Below are 22480 nucleotides of genomic sequence, written 5' to 3' on the forward strand. Positions count from 1 at the left end.
AGGGGTCGTTTCAGAGAGGTTTGACTGTAGTAAGGGTCACCGGAAAATGATAAAATATTTTCAGTAAAGATGTAAAAATAATTATGGTAAAGTTATTTTAGATTTAAAATTTAACTTTCAAGGACATTATTTAAACCTTTAAAGATTTAGTGGAAAAATTAACAATGTGAAATCTGGGCCAATTTTCCTGCATTGTAAAGTGGTAAAAAGTTTCACTTAATCAGGCAATGGTATTTTCATTTAAACCAGTTGTAACACAATTGCACTGCTCTTATACTCAGAAAAATTCCCGTCAATTTGCTGAAGTTATGCGATAAAGTCCTTTGAACTGTTCCTGATGTCTATTAAAAGTGACCAAATTTGACATGTCACCACCCCTATGGACTGCAAAAAAATAACAAAAATAGCATCGAACAAGTTGTTGCGTGTTGAAAACAAGTCTTATTTTGTGTTGAAAATTTTTTCAAAATACATTATACCCTAAAAAAATTATACATTTCACATTAATTTGGAAAATACTCAGTAAATGTAGTAAGATTAACCTATAACAATTTTTTAGTTCATTTTATGTACTTTCAATACATTTACAAACACTTATTTTAAATTTCATGATTTTGTCATTAATAAATTTTGACACCACCTTGGTGAAGTACACGAAGGGAAAGTACCACGCCCCACTGACAAGTATACCTTTCCCTACCCCTCCTTTCCCTTACACCTCACACTGACCACTCGCAAGAATTCTGGCCTGCACAGTACAGTTAGTTTCCACTTATTGCAAGGTTGCTGGTGACAAGAGAAACATCAACAGTATTTAAATGTGCTGCAGAAAACAAATACAAAATCAAAATTGCAGTGTTAAAGTTAAAAACTAGTAAAAAACAAATACAGTTTAATTAGTTTTCTACTTTTAACTAATATATATATATATATATATATATATATATATATATATATAATTTAATTTTTTGAACCGACCCATCATATATATATATGATGGGTCGGTCCAAAAAAATTTTTTTGATTCACATTCTAAATAAAGTTCTTGACTCTAGTTTGAATTTTTATGATAAAGCTTCCTACGTAGAAATGGACAATTTTTTACAATTTGGTAATCTTACATAAAATCAAATTATTACAACACATGTTAAACATATTGTCAAGGTTAAGGAATTATTTTTAAAATATTTCATACGCATTTCAAATTATGTAGTAAAATACAAAACTAGCAACAGTTGAATACAAATCATGGGTACATTCCTAAATAATTTAGATTATACTATTGTTAACACTTGGTGCCAAGAACACAAATACTCACAGTGTTCAACAAACTGCAAAAACTAAGAACAGCTAAGTACAAAGCATTTCCATTAAGGAGTCCACCTACCTGGCACGAAAAGGGGCAGTAGAATGATTTAAAAACATAATTTTACAGCACACTACAAAAAGCATTCCAAACATTTTGGTATGAAAAGAAGCTTTTTTTTTTTACCACATGAGAGACCTTCTTTCATATAAGATGTTTGGAAAACACTAAATATTTGTTTCAAGCCCTTCAACATTGTCAAAACTCACCTTGTCACACCTTAGATTTAAAAATTTAAGTTGTTTGAGTGAATAAGTTTTCAAATATAAAATTATATTTTCACTGCTTACATCGTAGGTAGAGATGGAGGAGTATGCAATATTTTGGGTTGGGGTCTAGGCCAAGATGAATTCAGTACAATGATAGCTTACCTTGGAATTGAATCCAAACTTGATTAATTTTTAGTCTAGTCCTTACAAATATAGTCGTGCTCAAGTAATTCCAGAATTTTTTCTATGAGGTATAATACAATTAAGAACAATAAAAAGATTATGTTACAGTATTAAGAGTCAAATAAATAATGCTTACACAATACAGTAGAACCTCGATGATACGTTCCCGTTTCATACATTTTCCCGTGTCATACGCCGATTAATTTTGGTCCCGCCGAAAGTACTATATTTACAATGGTTTTCTTTCCCGGAACATACACTTATAAAATCAATAATTTCCCGTTTCATACGTTTTTACGAAGCGGAAAAGTCCTAAATTCACAAATTTTTTTGTTATATTCCTCCTGATAAAATACATTTTAATGCTTTTATTTTGAAAAACGTTCATTGTTTACCTTTGCAAACGTAAGAAAATAACTTTATCGCACCATAGATATGGATAGTATCAGGAAGACTGTGCACTTCGCTAGTAGCATCTATGGCCAGCACCAAGCAAGACAAGTGGCGCAAACTAGCAATGATTATGAAAATGGTGCACGTGCTTTACCAAGGCACGGATCTCATATTTTGTGCATTCATTAATCTTTGAACTGAATATACCCGTTTGTTATTGTTTTCTTACGGTCGGATTGTTTTGTATTTTACGTTTCTCAACTTAAAATTTTATTGAAAAATGTTATGTTGTATGAAGTTGACGTAAAATGAAACAAACAAGCAAAAATTTCTGATTTTTTTTTTTACAATAGCCTAATTTTTTTAAATTTCTAATTTAGGCTTGGTGACTTTCCCCCCCCCCCCCCCCCCCTCCAAGAAAGGACTGCTTTACTTGATTATGGACTGTATTTTACTTTTATGGTGGTTTTATTATATGTATATATAATGATGAATTCATATCTTTCATTAATATAATGCAATTATTTACAAATTATGTATTTAAGTTTAATCTGACATTGTGCTGGTATGCTAGATTGAAAAAAATTTTTATTATTGCCATTTCCTTTTCATACACTTTCGCGCATCATACACCATTTTTGTGCCCTCCGTTGAAAAGTGTATGACAGGGGTTCTACTGTATTACTTATATGGATTATATTTTTAATAGACCTGTGCGGTTTCCAGATTTATCAGTTCCGGTTTGGTTCCATTAAAATACCTGTCCAGGAACCATCTTAAACAATCTTCAGTTTCGGTTCTGGGTAATTTTTTGTAAATTTCTGTTACCTTGCCTTATTTCACCAAAACAGTCATTTTGATTGATATATGATGCACTTTTTCAATATACTAAATTGTAATAAGCACATTTAACTACTCCGAACAATAAAAAAAATTGCAAGTATTTGTGTGTTTAAAAATTTTCCAACATAGTAATGTAAAAATGAAGTAAATTTTTTTCCCCCTATTTAATGAGTACATACATACATTTTGGCACAAAAATCTCCTGCTAAATAAGGGCGCGGTTACACGGGAGTCTGAACTACTTCAGGTGAACATGTTCAGCTGTTGAGTGCGGTTACACACAGTCTGAACATGTTTCGTTCGAGGCCATTTCTCATTTAACTTAAACAGGTTGGCAAAGTAGTTCAGATCGACATATCTTCTACATTAGCCTCTGATTGGCTGGTTAGAATATAAACAGTCTTTTGCAGAAATTCTAGATGGAAAGTGTTTCTGGCACAAGTTCGAGTAATATTTTACCGAATGCAACAAAAAAACCAACAGATAATTATACATATTTTTTAATTTATCCTGACCTTAATTTTCTTAAAACTGAGATAGGTACTCTCGCTCAAAAAATAATAAAAAATAAGTTTAAAAATTTTACTGTGCATGTTTGAATTCCCGATTTGTAAAAAAATATTGAGCAATATGTAAACACATTTCATTTCTGCTGATAATGCTGTATAAACAAGTGAGAAAATCCCGCGTTTTCTGGATGCAATTAAAAAATAGAGATCAACAACACAGTCATTCGTTGACAGTAGACAATCGGTTTTAGAGCTAAACACACTTTTCAGCAACTACCGTGTAACCGCACACTTTCGCGTTTGTAAACGTGTTTACTTAAACATGTTCACCTGAAGTAGTTCAGGGTCCCGTGTAACCGCGCCCTAAATTACATGATTTTAGTTACATTTCGGTGCTGTACGGTGTATAGACATGCTTTCCAGTGTTATTTTGGTTTTATCACAATTCATCCAGTAATATTGTCCCCAGTCATAAAGTATAGTTACAATGCATTTGGGAGAAGGCGGGAAGAGAGAAGAAGTGAAGGATATCATCTTAGTATCAACAATTTTTAGGCTATACAGTAGAACCCCTCATATCCGACCTTCCCACAACCGACTCCTCCGGATATCCGACCTAGTCTCCGTGGTTGGCGAGCCTGTTCAGACTTGAAAAAGTGACGCAAACTGTAAGGTCAGACGTGATTGTTGGTGTAGAATGTGCTCGTACTATAATCTTGTACTGTTCTATGTTTTTTAACGTAACGTAACGTATTATGGGCAAAAAAAAGTGGAGGGACACTTCCGCAAAATCAAGTTTGGCAAAACTGAAACAAAAATACATTACTGAATTCTTTAAATAAGGTTTGCTTACATTGTATTCATCTTATCATCTATAATTTAACAACAGTAAATCTTCGAAATGTATACAGCAACATTTTTACAAATAAAGTTGTATTACTGTACAAACTGTATAGCTGGGAAAGGTGTTTTTTTGCTCCTACGGATATCCGACCTTTTGGCCGTTCCGACCATGGCCCGGTCCCGTCATGGTCGGATATGTGAGGTTCTACTGTAATTTCCTTCAGTTAATTTTTGTCTTCGCTAAAGCACAATATATTTAAACAGAATTCCTGACTTTTGGTTAAAGGCCAATAACAATATAACCCAAACCATGCAAGCAACACAAATTCCATTATAAAAAAAATCCATTAAAACTAGATGTGGACACGAATGGCATTTTTACTTCGGGCGGGATTCAGTTAGAAAAGATATTAGATTTTCGGGATCGCGATTGGGAACAGCAACATTTAAATTATGTTACTTAACTTGATATACAGAAAAAAAATATTAACCATTAATATGTCTCTCAAAAACATCTAATCCATCCCATAAACCATTAGTAGTCCAAAGGATTTTAAGTCAACAATAAAATATTGCTACACAATATTGTAGAAACCTTAATAATGTCTATGAGGAACTGCATGCAAGCCATTGTAAAGACAATGGGAAGTAATATAAAGTATTGATCAATAAAGTTTTGTTTGCTTTGCTTGATTGTTAGATGTAATTTAATTTTAAATATCCCCAATAGATATTTCATAGTCCTGCACATTGCTTACTTTTTATTCAAAAGCATTATAAATAAAAATAATGAAGATATTTTCATGATAATGGTATCATTGTAAAGTAAAAACATTAAGCTTTAAAAAAAATGTTTTGTGAAAATCAGTTAAGCCATTTTAAAAAATACACCTTTTTGGGCACATTGGTAGGTGAATCAATTTAATTGCATGCGAGTGTATTCTTGTGAAAGTTTACTAGCTGTGTTACAAATCTATGGTGTGTCATCGGCCTAACAATCCAAAATGACATCTTTTCCCGTATTTTGAAAGGTTGGTAATGGGATATACATTTTCCAAGTATTAAATTTGTGTAAAATAAAATGCACTTTACGATAACAGGTAAATAGCAAGAAAATAAATATTGATTTCACTATAAATTGAAAAAATGTTCATGGTGGTGGTATATATGATTATATTTTAGTTTTAATTGCAAATAAAACTTACCTAGTTTTAAGAAAACCACAGTCAAGTGTCATTCAGTCAAGTACAATGAACTGAAGCTACTTACTCAACTTTGTTAGAGGTTTCTAGCCTGGGGCTATCTCTACTCATAGGTATACAAGTTTTAACACTCATGCCTTGAAACACAAAGAAGAACAACAATCAACCCTGGGTAGGTGGACCCCTCAATAAACTCACGAGCCAAGAGCAAGGAGGGTGGCTACCAACCTGGCAGATGGGTGGTGGCAGACGGGGCGCTGACCGTTCGGTGCAGCCTTAGTTGCTGGTACGGTGGCTGGCCGGGGTAGGAGCCCGCGGTAGGAGAGCTGGGAGGGGGGAACTGCTCTCCCGAGTACGGGGACTGCCGAGGCCCGCCTGGACTCGCCAGGGACCGCACGGGAGGTAGTTGCTGCTGTGGGGTGCCTTGCTGCTGTTGCTGCTGCTGCTGTTGTTGCTGCCGCTGCTGCTGCTGCTGTTGTTGCTGCTGCTGCTGCTGTTGCTGCTGTTGCGCTTGCTGCCGTTGGGTGGGGAAGCCTTGACTGTTCCCTCCGTAGCTGTTCTGTTGACAAGATGCAACTCTTTCTTAACAAATGACAAAAGGGATATACAACTAGAATGGTTGCAATATAACTATTATAAAATACCTCAGTCAGACACCACACTTAAAAAGTGAGTGGACTGCTAAGACTGGTCTGGTGATATTCCAACATTCCAACACAAGAAGTTGTACGACTATATCAATATACATAGTAGTGCATAATCAAAAATACAATTTTTAATAAGCAAAATGAGTAAAAACATTGATTCTATTTACCGAGAAAACAGCAGGGCAAAAGTGCAGTAAACATTTTTTTATAAATCCGGAAAAATTAACCAACACCTCATATTCCATACCACAAAATGTTTTCCAGCAATAAGTTTTTTGACGTGATAAGGTCTTATAAATCGATGAACGCCGGCTGCACGCACAAAAAAAGCATGATTCATTGTCATGTTCCGCCTGAGATGAGCGTGCAAGAACCGGCCAACCACCGTGCGAGAAAATCTTCTCTAATATCAATCAGGTTAAGGCGGGCTTTTTAAAAGCAGCAATTTAAAAAATTTGATTTATTTGTCCAATTTCGTCATTAACAATTTATTGACATTGATTTAATTTCAGTTTATTTCTATAACTAATTGTTCGTGATTATATTTAAACAAATTATTATTTAAATTAAATTTGCAAAAAACTGTAAATAATATTTGAAAATTAAAAAGTATGCAATTTTTCATCAATGTTTTCTTATTTCTTATGACCTTATCGCGTAAAATTATTGTCCGTAAACCAACTTTACTGACAAACCCCCCCTCACCCCCCCCCTTTTTTTTTAAATTTTTTTTTGAGATGTGTATTGTTTCACCTGCACCATCAATACTCTGCCACAATTAGGGATAAAGATGAAAGTCTTATGGCATTTGCACTTAATTTCTGCACATCTTCACAAAAGAAAATTTTTACATATCATATTTTTTCAGTAAATAGTGTCTAGCAATTTCAAAAGTATAAACAACAATAACAATGTTTTGTGAATATTAAGTCTGTTAGCTGTAGCAGTAAAAATTATAGTTACTCTGCAGATAGATATGCACAGAAGAACAACCAAATATTGAAACTAATACCGGACATCTAGCCCTTTTAGATGTGGAAAGTCATTCACCCTGCACTCTGCCGTCTTAAGGAGACTACAAGTTTGTTTACGATTGTAGATGCATGTTTTCAAAAGGATGTCTACAAATACCAGGAGAACCAATTTCAGGACTTTTTAACGACCTCTGAATAAAATTTTATTACAACTTTATTTAGCAGGTCACATGGCCATGTTTACACATAGCCTAAGGAAAGTAAACATAATACGAAATAGATCTAATTAATGTAGGAACATGCCATTTTTATGTCAGAAACCTAAAACCTTTTCAAAGATAATTTCCATATGATACAGTGAACAGTCTCAACCAACTTATATTTGTTTGTAGATGCCATACGGTACTTCACTAATGATAAAACTAAAATTATAATCTGTAAAATGAAACAACTGAAACGAATCATGTTAAACTGCCAAGCTTTAGATAGTTTAAATACTTCATGCATTTAACACAATATCTAACAATTTTTTTTTTTTTTTTCAGTGGCCTGTATGACTGACTAATTTTCGCTTTCACAATAACAACAATGTACATGTTTTGTATCTTCTCACGTTAGTTAAAATATAACTGGCATTAGTTGAAAAATAATGGATACTAAACCATATAATATTTACCACAAACAAGATGTTTCAAGCAAATTGCATTCTAAAGACCTATGCTATTATTAAACATCTAATGAGATTTGAAAATCGCTCGCATTTGGCAACTCAGACTGCTAGGATAACTGTCACTTTCCACACTCTTGCCTGTGTTGTAAGTCCGGTACAGGTATCTAGTGCAATGGATCTTAGAAACTTTTTGAAGTAAAGGCATTTAAAATCCTACAAATAATTATAGGTGCACCTCATACAAATTATGAGAAAAAAAATGTTAGAAAATTAAGTCAAATTCTATAGAAAAAAGTAAAATGAAACATACATTAAGTTTATTTATTTTTGTGTTTATGAGAAAAACAAGCCTGATATGTCCTAGTGATTTCTTCAATGTTTGGGCGTATATTCAAATTAAATGACAAAATAAAGTAACTACGCCCGTCCCTCGAAGTAATGCAGTTTGATTTGCACCGTTCTGAAGAGATACCAATAAATAACATTATGATTCGAAGTAGCAGGGTAAAAGATTCGAAGCAAAATGTTTTTTTCTTACTGAATTTTAATTTCCAATGGCAATAGCACTTGTGTAGCATTAAATACAATGTAACAAATTAATAATGTGATGAATCGCTTCCTTCATTGCATATTTACTTTTGTCCATTTAATATAATTCAGTGGGTGGTATATATTATGCAGAAATCTCCGACGCCTGTTCAGCCATTGTTTATATTATTCCATCCCGCATGTCAGTAGCACCTCTGGTGAGAAAAGTAAGAGATTCCAGGGCTAGTTTACCTCATGCCTAACAGGATGGGCAAGTGGCATATCATGGCAAACACACATTTAGTAAACAACAGTCGCGAATTACAAAAAAAAGGTATAAAATCCTTCTAATAATATAAAAAATTAAGTTTATGCATTTTAAAAATTTATAACTAAAAAATATTGCCTATAATAACATCACCTTGTAAATCAGAAATTTTTTCAGCGCATACTTAGGAATGTTATGCCCAAGCCTTGTCACGTAAACAATGCATCCATGTATGTTGTTACACTATATTTTAATTGTAGGTACTTTAATCTCAAAAAGTTACTCAATAATTTCTTTAATGGAAATAGGGTCTTGATTTGATAGCACAGTTACCTAATTTAAAATGATTTTTTTATTAACATTTACTCTAGTAGGAAAAAAGTTTTCAATTAGGACTGTTTTGATTAGCGCTAATTTTCTAGAAAGAATTAGGGTGTTACTTTGAGGGGCGGGTGTACATTAATTTTTAAATCTGAACACACATTTCTCAAGGTGCATCCGGATATCTCAGGCGCACACTTTGCGAACCACTGCCCTAGTGTATCTGTGTCAATGAAGCCTGTGAAGAAGGTCTGCACTAGAGAGTTGGGTCTCAACTCACTGTGAGCTGGGCGTTGAGCATGGGATTCTGCTGCTGCTGCAGGCTGAGCCTGGAGACTGCTGCTTGCGACCAGTTGGGGGCGGTGGGGGAAGGCTGGGTCAGGCTGCCTTGCGACATGGCTGTCGAGTAAGGCTGCTGACCCTGCGAGCAGACAAGCCACGTGCAGGAAGCATTCCACTTAGTGCCATCATGTGCTATGCAGCAATTGTGAACACTCACAACATAGACATAGTGCTGAAATATAGCAGTTTGTATCAAAATCACATTATGCAGTATACAAAGTTTTTTTGAAGTGAAACTTCTAATGCGACTTCCAACAAGGTTGCTTTTTTTTGCTCTTTAAGACAATAACATAACATCTTCAGCTGTCACACAACACACAAAATACTGCGAAACTAATATTAAACTTACAAATTCAACAAATGAATGATCCAGAATCTGAATCAACCTGGAAATTGGGAAGAAAATTTACATGAATATTGTAATCAACGAAATTTCTATATTTCGACATCCCTAGTTTCAAGCCGAGTAAATTAAGCTTATTTGTGTTCTTAATGGTAGAATTGGTACTTAAATTTTTTGGAAAGTCCCACATTGTTATTTACTTATTGTATTATCTATGTCGTTTCACAAAACCTCTAAGAAAAGCATTTATGTTTTTCCGCTTCCCAACTTCACGACGACCCACAGTCACCAAAACTAACAAAGAGTCAATTTAAAATATAAATTTTACAACATATATAATATATAACATAAGTCATATTAAATATAACACAACTAAGCCAATAAATAAATGCTTTTTAAGCTACATACACAGGGTTCCCACAGAAATATGAAAGTCAATTTCCCTGACTTTCCCTGACCACTTCTTACAAAATTCCCTGACCATTATTAACATGCTTATACCAACACTTTATCTAATGTACTCTTTTTTACAGCCTCCACCATCCCCATAGCTGCCCATCACGCTCCTGTTTAACAATATACCTATATATATTTTTTTTAATTTTTTTATTATAAATTTTTGAACTCAAAAAAATTAGAAATGTTGGTATAAGCATTTTAAAAATTGAGATTATTGAACGAGAATACAAACTAAAAAATAACATTATCATGATAACAGTACCATAAAATTTAAATAAACATATGACAAGTATAATATTACCAAGTGATACAATTTATAAATCTTTCCCAGAACAAAAACCTATTTGAATTAAAAACAAAAATATTGCATTTGCCAATGGTTAACCATCATATGCTGCTTCAGTCCAGTATCTGATTGTGTAACAAATTAATCTGTGCTGAAATGGTTTCTTCTTCATGCTGTTTTTCTAACCTTAAAATCTTTCTTCTTTCTTCTAGTTTCTTTATTTCATTTTGGAGTTGCCGCTTTTGTATGGTTCCACCTTCTTTCTTGTTTCGCTTTGCATTGTCTAGATGCTCACTATACCGTCTTCGAGAATTTCTGACATAAGACAACATCTTTTGTGTTAGCGGGACCTTGTGTATGGTCTCGTAATATTTTATGCCATCATAAACTTTTCTTTGAGCTATGAGACTTTCTTCCTGTAGATTTTCAACCAACAAGCTTTTGTTGATCGAAAAACCACTCTCAACTGTTGCATTGCCATGTGAAAATATAAGGCACAATTTCACAACTTCCCACAGTTCTTGGTATTCAAGTAAAATTGAAGAATAAAATTCATCTAAGCACTGAAAAGACTCTACATTATTTTCTTCTAGGAATTCACAAAACTTTTTCTGAAGACCACACTGTGCTTCATCACAAATGCCAGAGTACTGAGTCTTTGCTCTTTGTGCAACAGTTTCCGTTATTCTATTATGTGAATACAGAACATCTAAGAGGATATCAAATCTAATTTTTCCTTGCTCTGGCTGTTTATGAATAATTTTTGGGTCCAATGAGGACAACCCCTGAACTACTGGATATTTTAAGGGACTCCGTTCAAGTATCTTCTCTGTCATTCTTGTTAGTATTTTTTGGCAATCTTTCTTGAATTCAAGAACTTCGCGATCAGTTGAAACCACCTCTCTAAGAAGTTTCTTAGTAATTTCTCCGCACAGTGTAAATCAACAGCAAGAAGTTTCTTGACTGTAGCAGGCATCTTGTTTGACTTGACAAATCATTGCATCAAAGTTTCAATCAAGTTTTTCAAGTCTGAGGACAAGTATGGAGCGAGTGGACTTGCTGTGTGATATTTCTTCAGGAAAGGTTCACAGTCATTTGATAATGACTTGAAAAAAGAAAGTTTACACTTCATGAACTTGTCTTTAGATTGGTCTCTAACATTGAGTAATGTCTTGGTTTTTACAGCCTTTGTGTTTTCGATAAATTTCTTAACATCATCAAACAGAAGTAAAGCTCTTTCTAAACATGGAACATTCTCCAACCACCTAGTAGTACAGTACTTTCGAGGAAACTCTTTTCTTCCAGTGACAGAAGTGAAATCTGCACGCCTTGCAGGTGATTCATTAAAGATAAAATAGATATCGCGCAGAAAAGTAGGGACATCCCAACCAACAGAATTCAGTCCTGTTCTTATTGTACCATTTACAACATGGAGACCACAAACACCAGTGTTCACAAGAATCTTGCCATCTGGTTCCGATTCTTCTCTTATCTTCTCATCAAGTTTCTTAAGGAAACTCAAGTTTACGTTGGGCCCATCCATTGAAATACTTACTCAAGATTTTGTTTAGTGACATAGGTTGAATGCCAGATGTAAAACTGTGGAGAAGGTTTTCTGCTGAGGCATGTCCTAGGAATACACTATTATAGTACTGTGTACAAACCTTATTTCGATTGACATCAAAATATCTTACGAACAAGTCCATTTGTCCTCTCTGAACTATTTTATTTATAGATTCATCAAAGGAAACAACATAATCTTTGCATTCACTTAAACGTTCCTTCAACAGCTGATCAAAATATGGTGCAAGTCCATGATTAATAACATAAGAACATTTAGTTTCACCCATTGAGAATTTTGAGGCAATCCCACTGTCTGGGAACATTGAACGAAATATTTCACCTAAATCTGCGGTTGAATGCAATGACATATTTTGGGTATTCACAACTTTCAAAGCCCATAAAACCTCGGCTCTTAAAACATCATCTTTCAAGCAGAACGAGTCTACTGACACCGAACAAGCAGGTATGGATACAGTTTTAATTTCAAATATAGAAGACTGAGGGTCACTACTGTCCAACTTAGTACACTCTTCTGAAATGTCTGTAGTTTTACTTCCAACACTTGTATCTGTGTTCGCTACATTTGAGGAGGATGATATATTCACTTCACGACTACAAAAAAAGGTCTTCACTGATGTCTGGGAATTCACATATTTTGTTAAGTTCGTGTGCTTCTTTCCTTTAGCATGTGAGATCACAGCTTGACGACCCATGTTACCCAATTCAAAGGACTTCTTACAAGCTCTGCAGTAAGCATGAAAAATATCTGGACCTTTACATAACCATCCCACAAACTCAGGACTCTGCTTAGAGTCAAGCCATAGTTCATTAAAGACTGTTCTTTTTGAGGTCATGTTACACTATTTATAAAAGCTCACTGGATACTGAAAAAAAAATGGAAAAGAAACAATTAGTAACCCTGAAGTAAATAAGATAAAGTTTTTACACATTATCTTCAGTCAACCTGGAAAAAAAGTTATTAAACACAACACACATACACAAAATTGCTGCCCATTAAGAATGCCATTAATTATAAATTATATTCCAAGATAAAAAAAAGAAAAAAGAGAATAGAAAAACTAAAAGCTGAACAAAGAAAGAAGCCTCCACAGCATAAAAGAAGTGAAAGCTGTGGAGGGGCAGTTTAACGTCATACCCAGGACATATTCACTGACTTTCTGCTATCTCGGCACAATTTTCCCTGACTCACCGGGTTCCAAAACATATTTCCCTGACTTTCCCTGACCAATTTTATTTTCACTGACTTTCAATGACTTTCCCTGACTTTCCAGGTCTGTGGGAACCCTGAATACACCATGGATGATAATGGTCTTGTAAAAAAAAAAAACTGTTTGTACCAAGCAGCTAAATAGAAGGTGCTTGACCATCCGCGGTACTCACCTGGGAGATACGAGGCGACAGCTGAGACGGCTGGAAGGTGGACAGACTGCCAGGAGGGTGAGGGGAGAGGCGGGACTGGCCGCCCTGCTGACTGCTACCAAAGTTACTCATCCCACTGCAAACATGTACACGGTATGTCCAGGGTGTACAAGCTAAAACCTACATTATGTAGCTTACACTTAAAAAAATTAATATTTGTGTTTAAAAGTAACTTATGCAGAACATTACTGAACCACTATTATTCTTTTAAAGCAAAATATATTTTATGTTGAAATTGATATACCGTATTTACTCGCATAATGTCCGCAGTAATTAGGCTACATTTTTGACAAAAAAAATGGGGTGCGGACATTATGAGATGAAGTCCGAAATCCTCAAAATTTTACGTTTTGTGTAGAGTAAAAAAATTGTTCTCTCATAATTAGTTTACTAGCAGAGCGCTGGTGACTGGCGACCCTCCGCAGCGGACGTGAGAAATGTGACAGGTGACGAGATAATTGGGTGCCAGCAATTAGTGGAAGACGCCACTCTTTTTTTTTTCTTCTCTCACTCGCGTGTGCGTTCCTATGTTCAGAAGCCAAAGCTAGCCTACACAAAATAAACGCTTTGCGTGAAAAGATATTTTTTTAATCTTTCATTGAGATGGCCACTGATGGCACGGGGCAGATGTCTAATGTCTGCATTAGCCGGCGCCGGCGAGCCTCCCTCCCTGTCCCTTGCCCGCTGTGTGTATAAAAAACAGTGCGCATGTACCCCCACCACTTCTCCGCTACCTCTCCTACTTTGTGACGTAGTGTGAGTTGACGTGTACTGGCTTGTGCTATATATAGCCCATCCCCTTGCAACTCAAGTGACGTCACAGGCAGCTGCGCAGTGGAATGCGAGTTTCTGAGACCGGACGGTTTCACCACGCTACAAACCCTCTCAGCGACTGCTCCGGAGAAATGAAAAACTCAAGGTCAAAGCATTGTTGACAGCGTCTGTAATTTTCCATCCCGTTACTGTGCCTTTCAGGGGTGGCCAAGGTTGCTTTGTCTGGTGCGGACTTTATGCGGATTTAAAAAAATTCATTTCAAGTATTTAAAAAGAAAGGTGCCGACATTATGCGATGGCGGACATTATACGATTAAATACGGCATGTGTGTGTGTGTGTGTGTGTGCCTCTCTCTCTCACTCTCTCTCTCTCTCTCTCTCTCTCTCTCTCTCTATATATATATATATATATATATATATATATATATATATAGAGAGAGAGAGAGAGAGAGAGAGAGAGAGAGAGAGAGAGAACTACTACTACACGGGGAGGGAGTGGGGAAAACATTCTACAAATTTTATGAAGATCTATAAAAAGGTAGTACAGGATTAAAATACATTTTTGATTTTCAGTGGATAATTTAATATCGAAACCACCTTCAAAAAAAAAAAAAGAAATAAAGCCAAATATTAACATAAGATTTAATTTATGGCAAAAAAGAAATTTTATTACAGAGTCCTAAAATGTTCGAGTACTTGGAGCTCCACCTAAGAAAAACTTGTTCGTTAATGAGTACCTCCGGCCCAATATCTCAATCACTAAAGGAAAACACAGAGGTCACGCGAGGGCCACAAGAAGAGCAAACACAAATAAGCCAAGTGTCACATCGCTTGTGCCAACCTGACAGGGGAGAAGCCTTGCTGCTGCCCGAGCGGCGAGGCCAGCTGCGAGTGGGGGGAGTAAGGCTGCTGCTGGTTCAGTCTCTGCCCCGGAGAGATCTGAGCTGCACCGCCAATCATTTGGCTGCTGTAGCTCGGGGACAGCTGCGACTCAGGAACGCTTGCAGACCGCTGTAAAACACACACTCCAAGTTATTTCTCTAATGTGATTACCAACAACCATTCATACCCAGGAACCATCAAAGAATAAAAAATTAACACTGAAATCCTAGATTATGTTTGAGGCTTGAAGACATTATTCTTACCACAAGTACACTAGAGTCCCGTTATAGCGAGGTGTCACGGTTCCGGGTTTGATCCTCGCTATAACCGTGTCCTTGCTATAACCGAATTGGACAAATTTTGGCCCCCAAAAAATAAAAATTGTGTTTAAACCTGTATAATAGGAAAATAACAGGTTATATTAACGAAATCTTAATTTCTGTGAGCAGATGTGTGAACTCTCTTTAAAACGATACCTAGAGGCACGATTATATGGTAATTCGCGATAAAACGAAATAACACCGAAAACCGCTAAAATACGAAATAATACGAAATTGTGCGAAATCCGCGATATTTATTTATTTTATTTATTTAAATTTGTTACATGCCCACCGACAGTCTTGGGACTTTATAGGTGGGCACGACACAAAACAAGTACAACACAAAACAAGTAAAAACAAACACAAAACAAGTAAAAACAAACACTATCACAATAAATAGAGACAGCACAGGATAAACACAAAACATGAAAACAGAAATGATATAAATACCAAAAGGACAAGATAACATGACACATTACTTAGTGAAATGTTAATTACATAATTATTAAACTATACACAAAATATATTTAAAAAAAATGGATAATACAAAATATAACAAATTTCGTCTATCCTGATTATTTACGTTTTTTTTTCCATTCTGTAAGGACAATTCACTATCTTCAGCACAATAAAATATTTCTGACAGTAACTAGCAGCCATATATATTATATGCGACGGTGATTCATTATAGATTTTAAAATGAAGTCTCGGAATTAAGGTAATATTTTCTTTAAACGGTAATCTTGTGTACCATAATAATTTCAGATGTTGATAACTATGATACAATGGCCGCCGTTCACTTTCTGTAAATACAAAAATAACAAACGTCCAAAATATGTAAGATTACGTTTTCAATCATTAAAATATTACACACTAAAGCGCATTGCTTTTACTGTTTATTTAAAATAAAGTACGTTGGGTACGAAAATAAAATTAACCCTGCTTAATGTAACGATTGTAAATAATAAAAAGTACATGTTTATGTCGGTATTAATTTTCACGTACGTATTCGGTATGCGTTTGTATTCGCACCTATTCTCTATTGTTTTGATCTTTCCAGCACGGCAAGTTTTTGCGTATTAAGAGGTTAAATTCTTCCTATGTGATTAAAAATTTTTGATAAAGCCTAAAACGAAGGTTTCTGCCAGTGACCGATCAAAAGAATTTTCCAGCGAAGGATTTTATTTCAGTGATAAAATTTTAATGTACAAATTCTGTAACTTCAGGCTAGACTACGAGAGACGCGATACGCTTGTGAAACATGTCGCAAGTGAGAAACATAAGCGTTTGAGGCAAAACTGATCTGTTAAACGACATCCTTGTCTAAGAGTCTTTAATGCCATTAATTTGCGGTTCAACCCAAGAAATGTGAGTAGGGTTAGCATAGAAGATGCAAACCTACAGAAGTCTCTGCATAACTTGCCTTCTGTTTCCCATCTTCCAATTGATACATTCATACATGGCTATGTTGCTTTCAAAGAAATAATTGAGGATGAACTTTCATTGCCAGAAACAAGCCAAATTGATGTTTCAAAGGTACTTTGCTCCCTTAAAGGGGACTACAGTGAATTTGCTCAAGCCAGTTTAAGGGCAATCTGGTTTCCAAAATCAAAAGTTGATGCAGAACGTTCATTTTCTAGGTACTCACTGGTAGTTAGTGACAGAAGACAACGTCTCACTCTAGAAAATGCGGAAAATTTAACTATGATAGCATTTCAATAAAACCGTCTTAATAGTAACTTCGGAAGTGCTTAATTGTGTAATTTTGTAGTGTATGTGATTGTAATTAAGTCTTGAAATTTTTAGTAGTTATTTAAAAGTTTGAATTTATGAATTTGCAAATGAACTTAATCATCTATGAATTTTCAAATGAACTTAATTGTAATTAGATCATGAGGTTTTAGTGTTTATTAATATTTGTTTTAATAAATTTGCATGTCGTACAGAAAAGCAAGAAAATTTTGCCGTTGGTGTTTTGAACAAAAAAATAAAACCATATAACACCGAAATCTGAATTTCTTTACACCGAAATTTGTCTTAAAATAATACCACAAAATCTTGACTCTAACGATACCCTATAAGTACGGATGCGATCATCGATTGCGTCAAAATAACCAGAATACCTTACCACGCCACGTAAGTATAGCATCTCAGCCCGCGGCCGACGCAGCATTGTCCTGCTATCTATTGTCGACGCGGGCTGTCTGCTGGCGGCCAAGTTGGTTCGGGATGTTGCTAACAGGTGGTGCTAGTGTAGCGAGACGATTTAATTCCTTACAAAAAAGCAGGAGTGCAACAACGCACGTAAGCCTCAAACAAAATAGTCGCTGGAAAACTATACTTTTTTCATTTAAAGAAACCTGTTTTTTTTTTAGAAAATAAATTTGAGATTAAACTCAAACCATCACCACCCCTTTCCCGGACAGATACCCCAACAACTGACCGAAACAAAAGTTACAAGAAAACTGTCCTAGCGATTAGGAAATAAATACGGTAGTGCCTACTAGAGGTGTAAAAGTAACGAAAAAATGCGTACCCGTATGTATTCGTTACTATAACAATTAGTACTTGTTACTATCGTTACGTTACTCGTTACTTCTGATACCGCATAACATGCTATGTTATGTTGCAGCAACGAATCCAGTCGTATTGCGTACGCGTACAGTGTGACGTCGCGTAAATAAAAATAAATAGAATATAAAGAATTAACAATATTTGATAATTAATAGTTTTTGTTAACCAAGAAACAATTAAATATCATTAGAGCGGCTTTTTAATATTATCTCTTTTAAGATAACAAAAAAAAACGTGAAAATACGCGATTATAAAAACAAAATCATACATTTTTCTAATTTGTAAAAAATACTTTCTTACGTTGTTTCTGTTCCAATCTCAAACTTTGTCTACACACGGCACAGATTACTAACGGAAGTTTGATAAAAGAAAGAAAGGATGGGATTCTATTTTTAAAGCCACGCACTTAGGTGGCGACTGCATTTTAATACAGTAGAATCTCGTTATAGCGAGCACGGTAATAGCGAGAACACGGCTATAACGAGGTATTTTTGAGGAATTTACGGCGTGATCGCTTGAAGCGCGCTTTTGTTATTTGTCTGCTTTATCTCCACCCTTCTCGCTCGCCGCTAGACATCTTACCGTTGACGCCTGTCACATTCTTCAGCCGTGCAGTCGCCACCTAAGTGCGTGGCTTTAAAAATAGAATCCCATCCTTTCTTTCTTTTATCAAACTTCCGTTAGTAATCTGTGCCGTGTGTAGACAAAGTTTAGATTGGAACAGAAACAACGTAAGAAAGTATTTTTTACAAATTTTATAATCACGTATTTTCACGTTTTTTTTGTTGTTATCTTAAAAGAGATGATATTAAAAAGCCGCTCTAATGAGATTTAATTGTTTCTTGGTTAACAAACACTATTAATTATCAAATATTGTTAATTGTTTATTCTATTTATTATTATTTACGCGACGTCATACTGTACGCGTACGCAATACGACTGGATTCGTTGCTGCAACATAACATAGCATGTTATGCGGTATCAGAAGTAACGAGTAACGTAACGATAGTAACGAGTACTAATTGTTATAGTAACGAATAAATACGGGTACACATTTTTTCGTTACTTTTACACCTCTAGTAGGCACTACCGTATTTATTTCCGAATCGCTAGGGCAGTTTTCTTGTAACTTTTGTTTCGGGCAGTTGTTGGGGTATCTGTCCGGGAAAGGGGTGGTGATGGTTTGAGTTTAATCCCAAATTTATTTTCTAAAAAAGTTGACAGGTTTCTTTAAATGAAAAAAGTATAGTTTTCCAGCGACTATTACGTTTGAGGCGTACGTGCGTTGCCGCAGCCGCACTCCTGTGTTTTTGTAAGGAATTAAATCGTCGCGCTACACTAGCACCACCTGTAATAAATATCCCGAACCAACATGGCCGCCAGCAGACAGCCCGCGTCGACAATAGATAGCAGGACAATGCTGCGTCGGCCGCGAGCTGAGATGCTATACTTACGTGGCGTGGTAGGGTATTCTGGTTATTTTGACGCAATCGGTGATCGCATCCGTACTTATGGGGTATCGTTTTAAAGAGAATTCACACATCTGCTCACAGAAATTAAGATTTCATTAATATAACCTGTTATTTTCCAATTATACAGGTTTAAACACAATTTTTATGCTATTTTCCATTAATTTTGATTTTTTGGGGGCCAAAATTTGTCCAATTCGGTTATAGCGAGGATCAAACCCGGAACCGTGACACCTCGCTATAACGGGACTCTAGTTTATTACAGATCACGAAGTAAGGAGTTACAGAAAAAATGCCTGAAACCAAAACTGAAGATTTTAAAAGTTGGTAGCAGGTCAACTATTTTAAAGGATTCAAGACCAGAACCGACAAATTGGGGAACAGCACTGACCTAGTGGTTCTATTGCAATTCACCATATAAATAGAGGCAAGATTTTATGGTTTTATTTTTAATCCAGTTTATTTTTAGAAACCTTGAATTTTGATGTTATTGTTTTTATTTTCATAAAAGCTAATGTGTGATACTCCACCGAAATAATGGTAAAATTTATGTACTGCATTTTTCCGATAAAATAATTTGTAATAAATTGGTCTAACAAATATATCAGAACAATAAAAAGTAAGTTAGCATTTGTGGTTTAGAAGTCATTTAATAACATAGACACAATAAAACAAATTAAATAAATTTTTCTGATCCATGCACTTTGGTACATTTTTTTGCCCGAAAATAACGACATTCCTTGAATTTCGAACTTTAAAAGATTAATTTTTATATGATTTGATTAAAGTTTACGTTAAATGCTAATCAATTCCATGCTATAACTTACATTTTAGTGCTATAGGGTGTATTAATCAACTTGCATTTTGGTGTTACACAGAGTTTTTAGATGACTTTCGGTGTTATTTCAGTTAAATCGCAATTCACCATATAATCCTGTCCCTACATATAACCACACATCCCCAGTGTTATCCTAGCACAAGTGTGGACATGGCTGCGACACTGATGGCTCACCTGCAAGGAGACGTTAGGGGCGACCGTGTTGTTCAGCAGGCTGTCTATGTTCTGGAGACCCGTCGCCGCCAGCTGGTCAGCCGCCGCATTGGAGGGAATCAGCAGTTGCTGCTGCTGCTGTTGCTGCAGCAGACGCTGCTTTTGTTGCTGCTGCTGCAGCATCTTTGTGCGCAGCATCTGGTGCTGCACAGCACACAACACAAAAACACTGTATTAGGTATCTGCTTCAAAAATTATGTGACAAATTTTCTAAGCATTTGATTTTAGTAGGGGTATGCAAATATTAATAAACACTAATAGTTGTGAATGGCAATCAATGAACTATTTACATACAAAATAGGCCTGTGGGAATACTAGTTTTTTGATGCGAAGCAAACATCAAATCAAATTTGTACAATATTAGCTAAATCACATCAAACTATGAATATTTTTCTCAGCAAGGAGGTGTAACACTTATTTTTATACAATACTGAAATTAAATAAAAACATTTTTATATTTGTAATAATTTTAAAATCAATTGGGCCCTAAATTTAACAACACTCAACAGAAATTATAAAATAACCATGCATAAAAATAATATTGTGAATTCATAAAAGCAGACCTTTAGATTTTTTTTAGGTAATTGACTTATTCTCACAAAAAATATAAAAAACATAAAATAATTTTTATATACCATAAAAATAAGTGATTAACGAAAATGATTTTGCCCAATTAAAAAATTAACATTTCTTAGGCATTTTCACATGACATTTGAAGTACCAAAAAATAACATTAAATTTGTTGTAAAAATTATATTGACATTTGTAATAAACATTAAACTACCCCATTATTAAAATAAATACTAAAATATAAGCTATACACCAATCCCTCACTTAGCACAACTTCAGATTGCGCAAATTTGTTTAGCATGTTGTTAATTTTACTGCTCTAGTCTAAAATAGCAAATCTGTACATTTCAGTTAGCATGAAATCGCCAAATTGCCACATGCAAAAATGTCCGGTTGTCACAAAATCTGTTTCAACTCGGTAAACAACAGACGTACCATGACATACAGTTAGCTATACGATGGGAGAAGAGATGCGCGTGCAGGTCTGACTACGCTATTGGCTGTTGTACAAACATCAGCTACGGCAAGCTAAGTTGTGGCTATGAAGTGTAAAGGACCAAATGTTTTTACGTCCGCGCGTATGCTGTCGTGCCGTTCCGTTGTCACCCGGCCACAGACTGAGCCATGATGAACTTCAGTCTAGCCAGTGGCAGGGAACTCACACAACACAAAGCAACATCTGCCCATTCATCTGCCAGTAACTGTACATGCGTAAGCACCTGCAGTTGGAATCATAGTTGAATCATGGCTTTCAGTGAGAGCATAATGCATTGGGTTCAAAACTAGAAGTATTAAGGTGTTCAGAATGTCATGAAGGCCACACTTATGTTGGTCGTACTGTTGCAATTTACAGGGTTCGTAAAGTAATAGCCAATTAAAGATTTTTATCACACACACAGTTTTAATTATTGCCACTATTTACATTACTACTACACGCCCAAGCCAACTGTGATCCCGAGGAGGGGAGTGACAGGAGCGCTAGTGTCGCAGTGAGAGAGGGGTGGGGAATGAGGGGGGGTTGGCAGTAGGGGAATACCGTTAGCTGTGGAAGCAAGGAGTATACACATGCGTTCATAAGTGTACGCAACATGTAAGCATGATTACTTGGATGAAACAATGGCCATGAAGCGCAGTCGTGCAGTAAGAAATGTTGTGATAAGGTGAAGGTACAGTTGTATGAAACAGCAAAACACAATGTCTACGAAGATGTCACAGTGTGTACCAAAGTGTGTCACAGCATCACATCGTACCGTATGTGTTATAATAATTATTTCACTTAGCACCATATATAACATACATGTCGGTATACATTTGCCTATAATCAAAGAAAATATTGTTTGTGTCATTAATTAAGGAAAAAAATGCAAGAAACATTTCAACACAGTTTCGTGCATAGTGTACGTAACAAACACCCACTCAGCCATTTAGTTCTTCAATTCCTGATATGTTAC

At 35.4% G+C, this 22480-nt stretch overlaps 1 protein-coding gene across 8 annotated transcripts in view; it reads right to left on the reverse strand.

The window, feature by feature from the left end:
- LOC134546312 (nuclear receptor coactivator 3) overlaps nt 1-22480 on the reverse strand; it is a 616306-nt gene that overhangs the window by 52951 nt on the left and 540875 nt on the right. For all 8 annotated transcript variants that reach the window (XM_063389041.1, XM_063389038.1, XM_063389042.1 and 5 more), the window contains 5 exons: nt 20421-20603; nt 15005-15174; nt 13351-13465; nt 9237-9377; nt 5777-6107 (listed from right to left, as the gene is read on the reverse strand). In XM_063389041.1, coding sequence (XP_063245111.1) covers nt 5777-6107; nt 9237-9377; nt 13351-13465; nt 15005-15174; nt 20421-20603 — 940 coding nt within the window. The remainder of the gene's footprint in view (nt 1-5776; nt 6108-9236; nt 9378-13350; nt 13466-15004; nt 15175-20420; nt 20604-22480) is intronic.

The sequence above is a fragment of the Bacillus rossius genome, chromosome 1 (assembly GCF_032445375.1).
Source record: "Bacillus rossius redtenbacheri isolate Brsri chromosome 1, Brsri_v3, whole genome shotgun sequence".
Taxonomy (NCBI): domain Eukaryota; kingdom Metazoa; phylum Arthropoda; class Insecta; order Phasmatodea; family Bacillidae; genus Bacillus; species Bacillus rossius.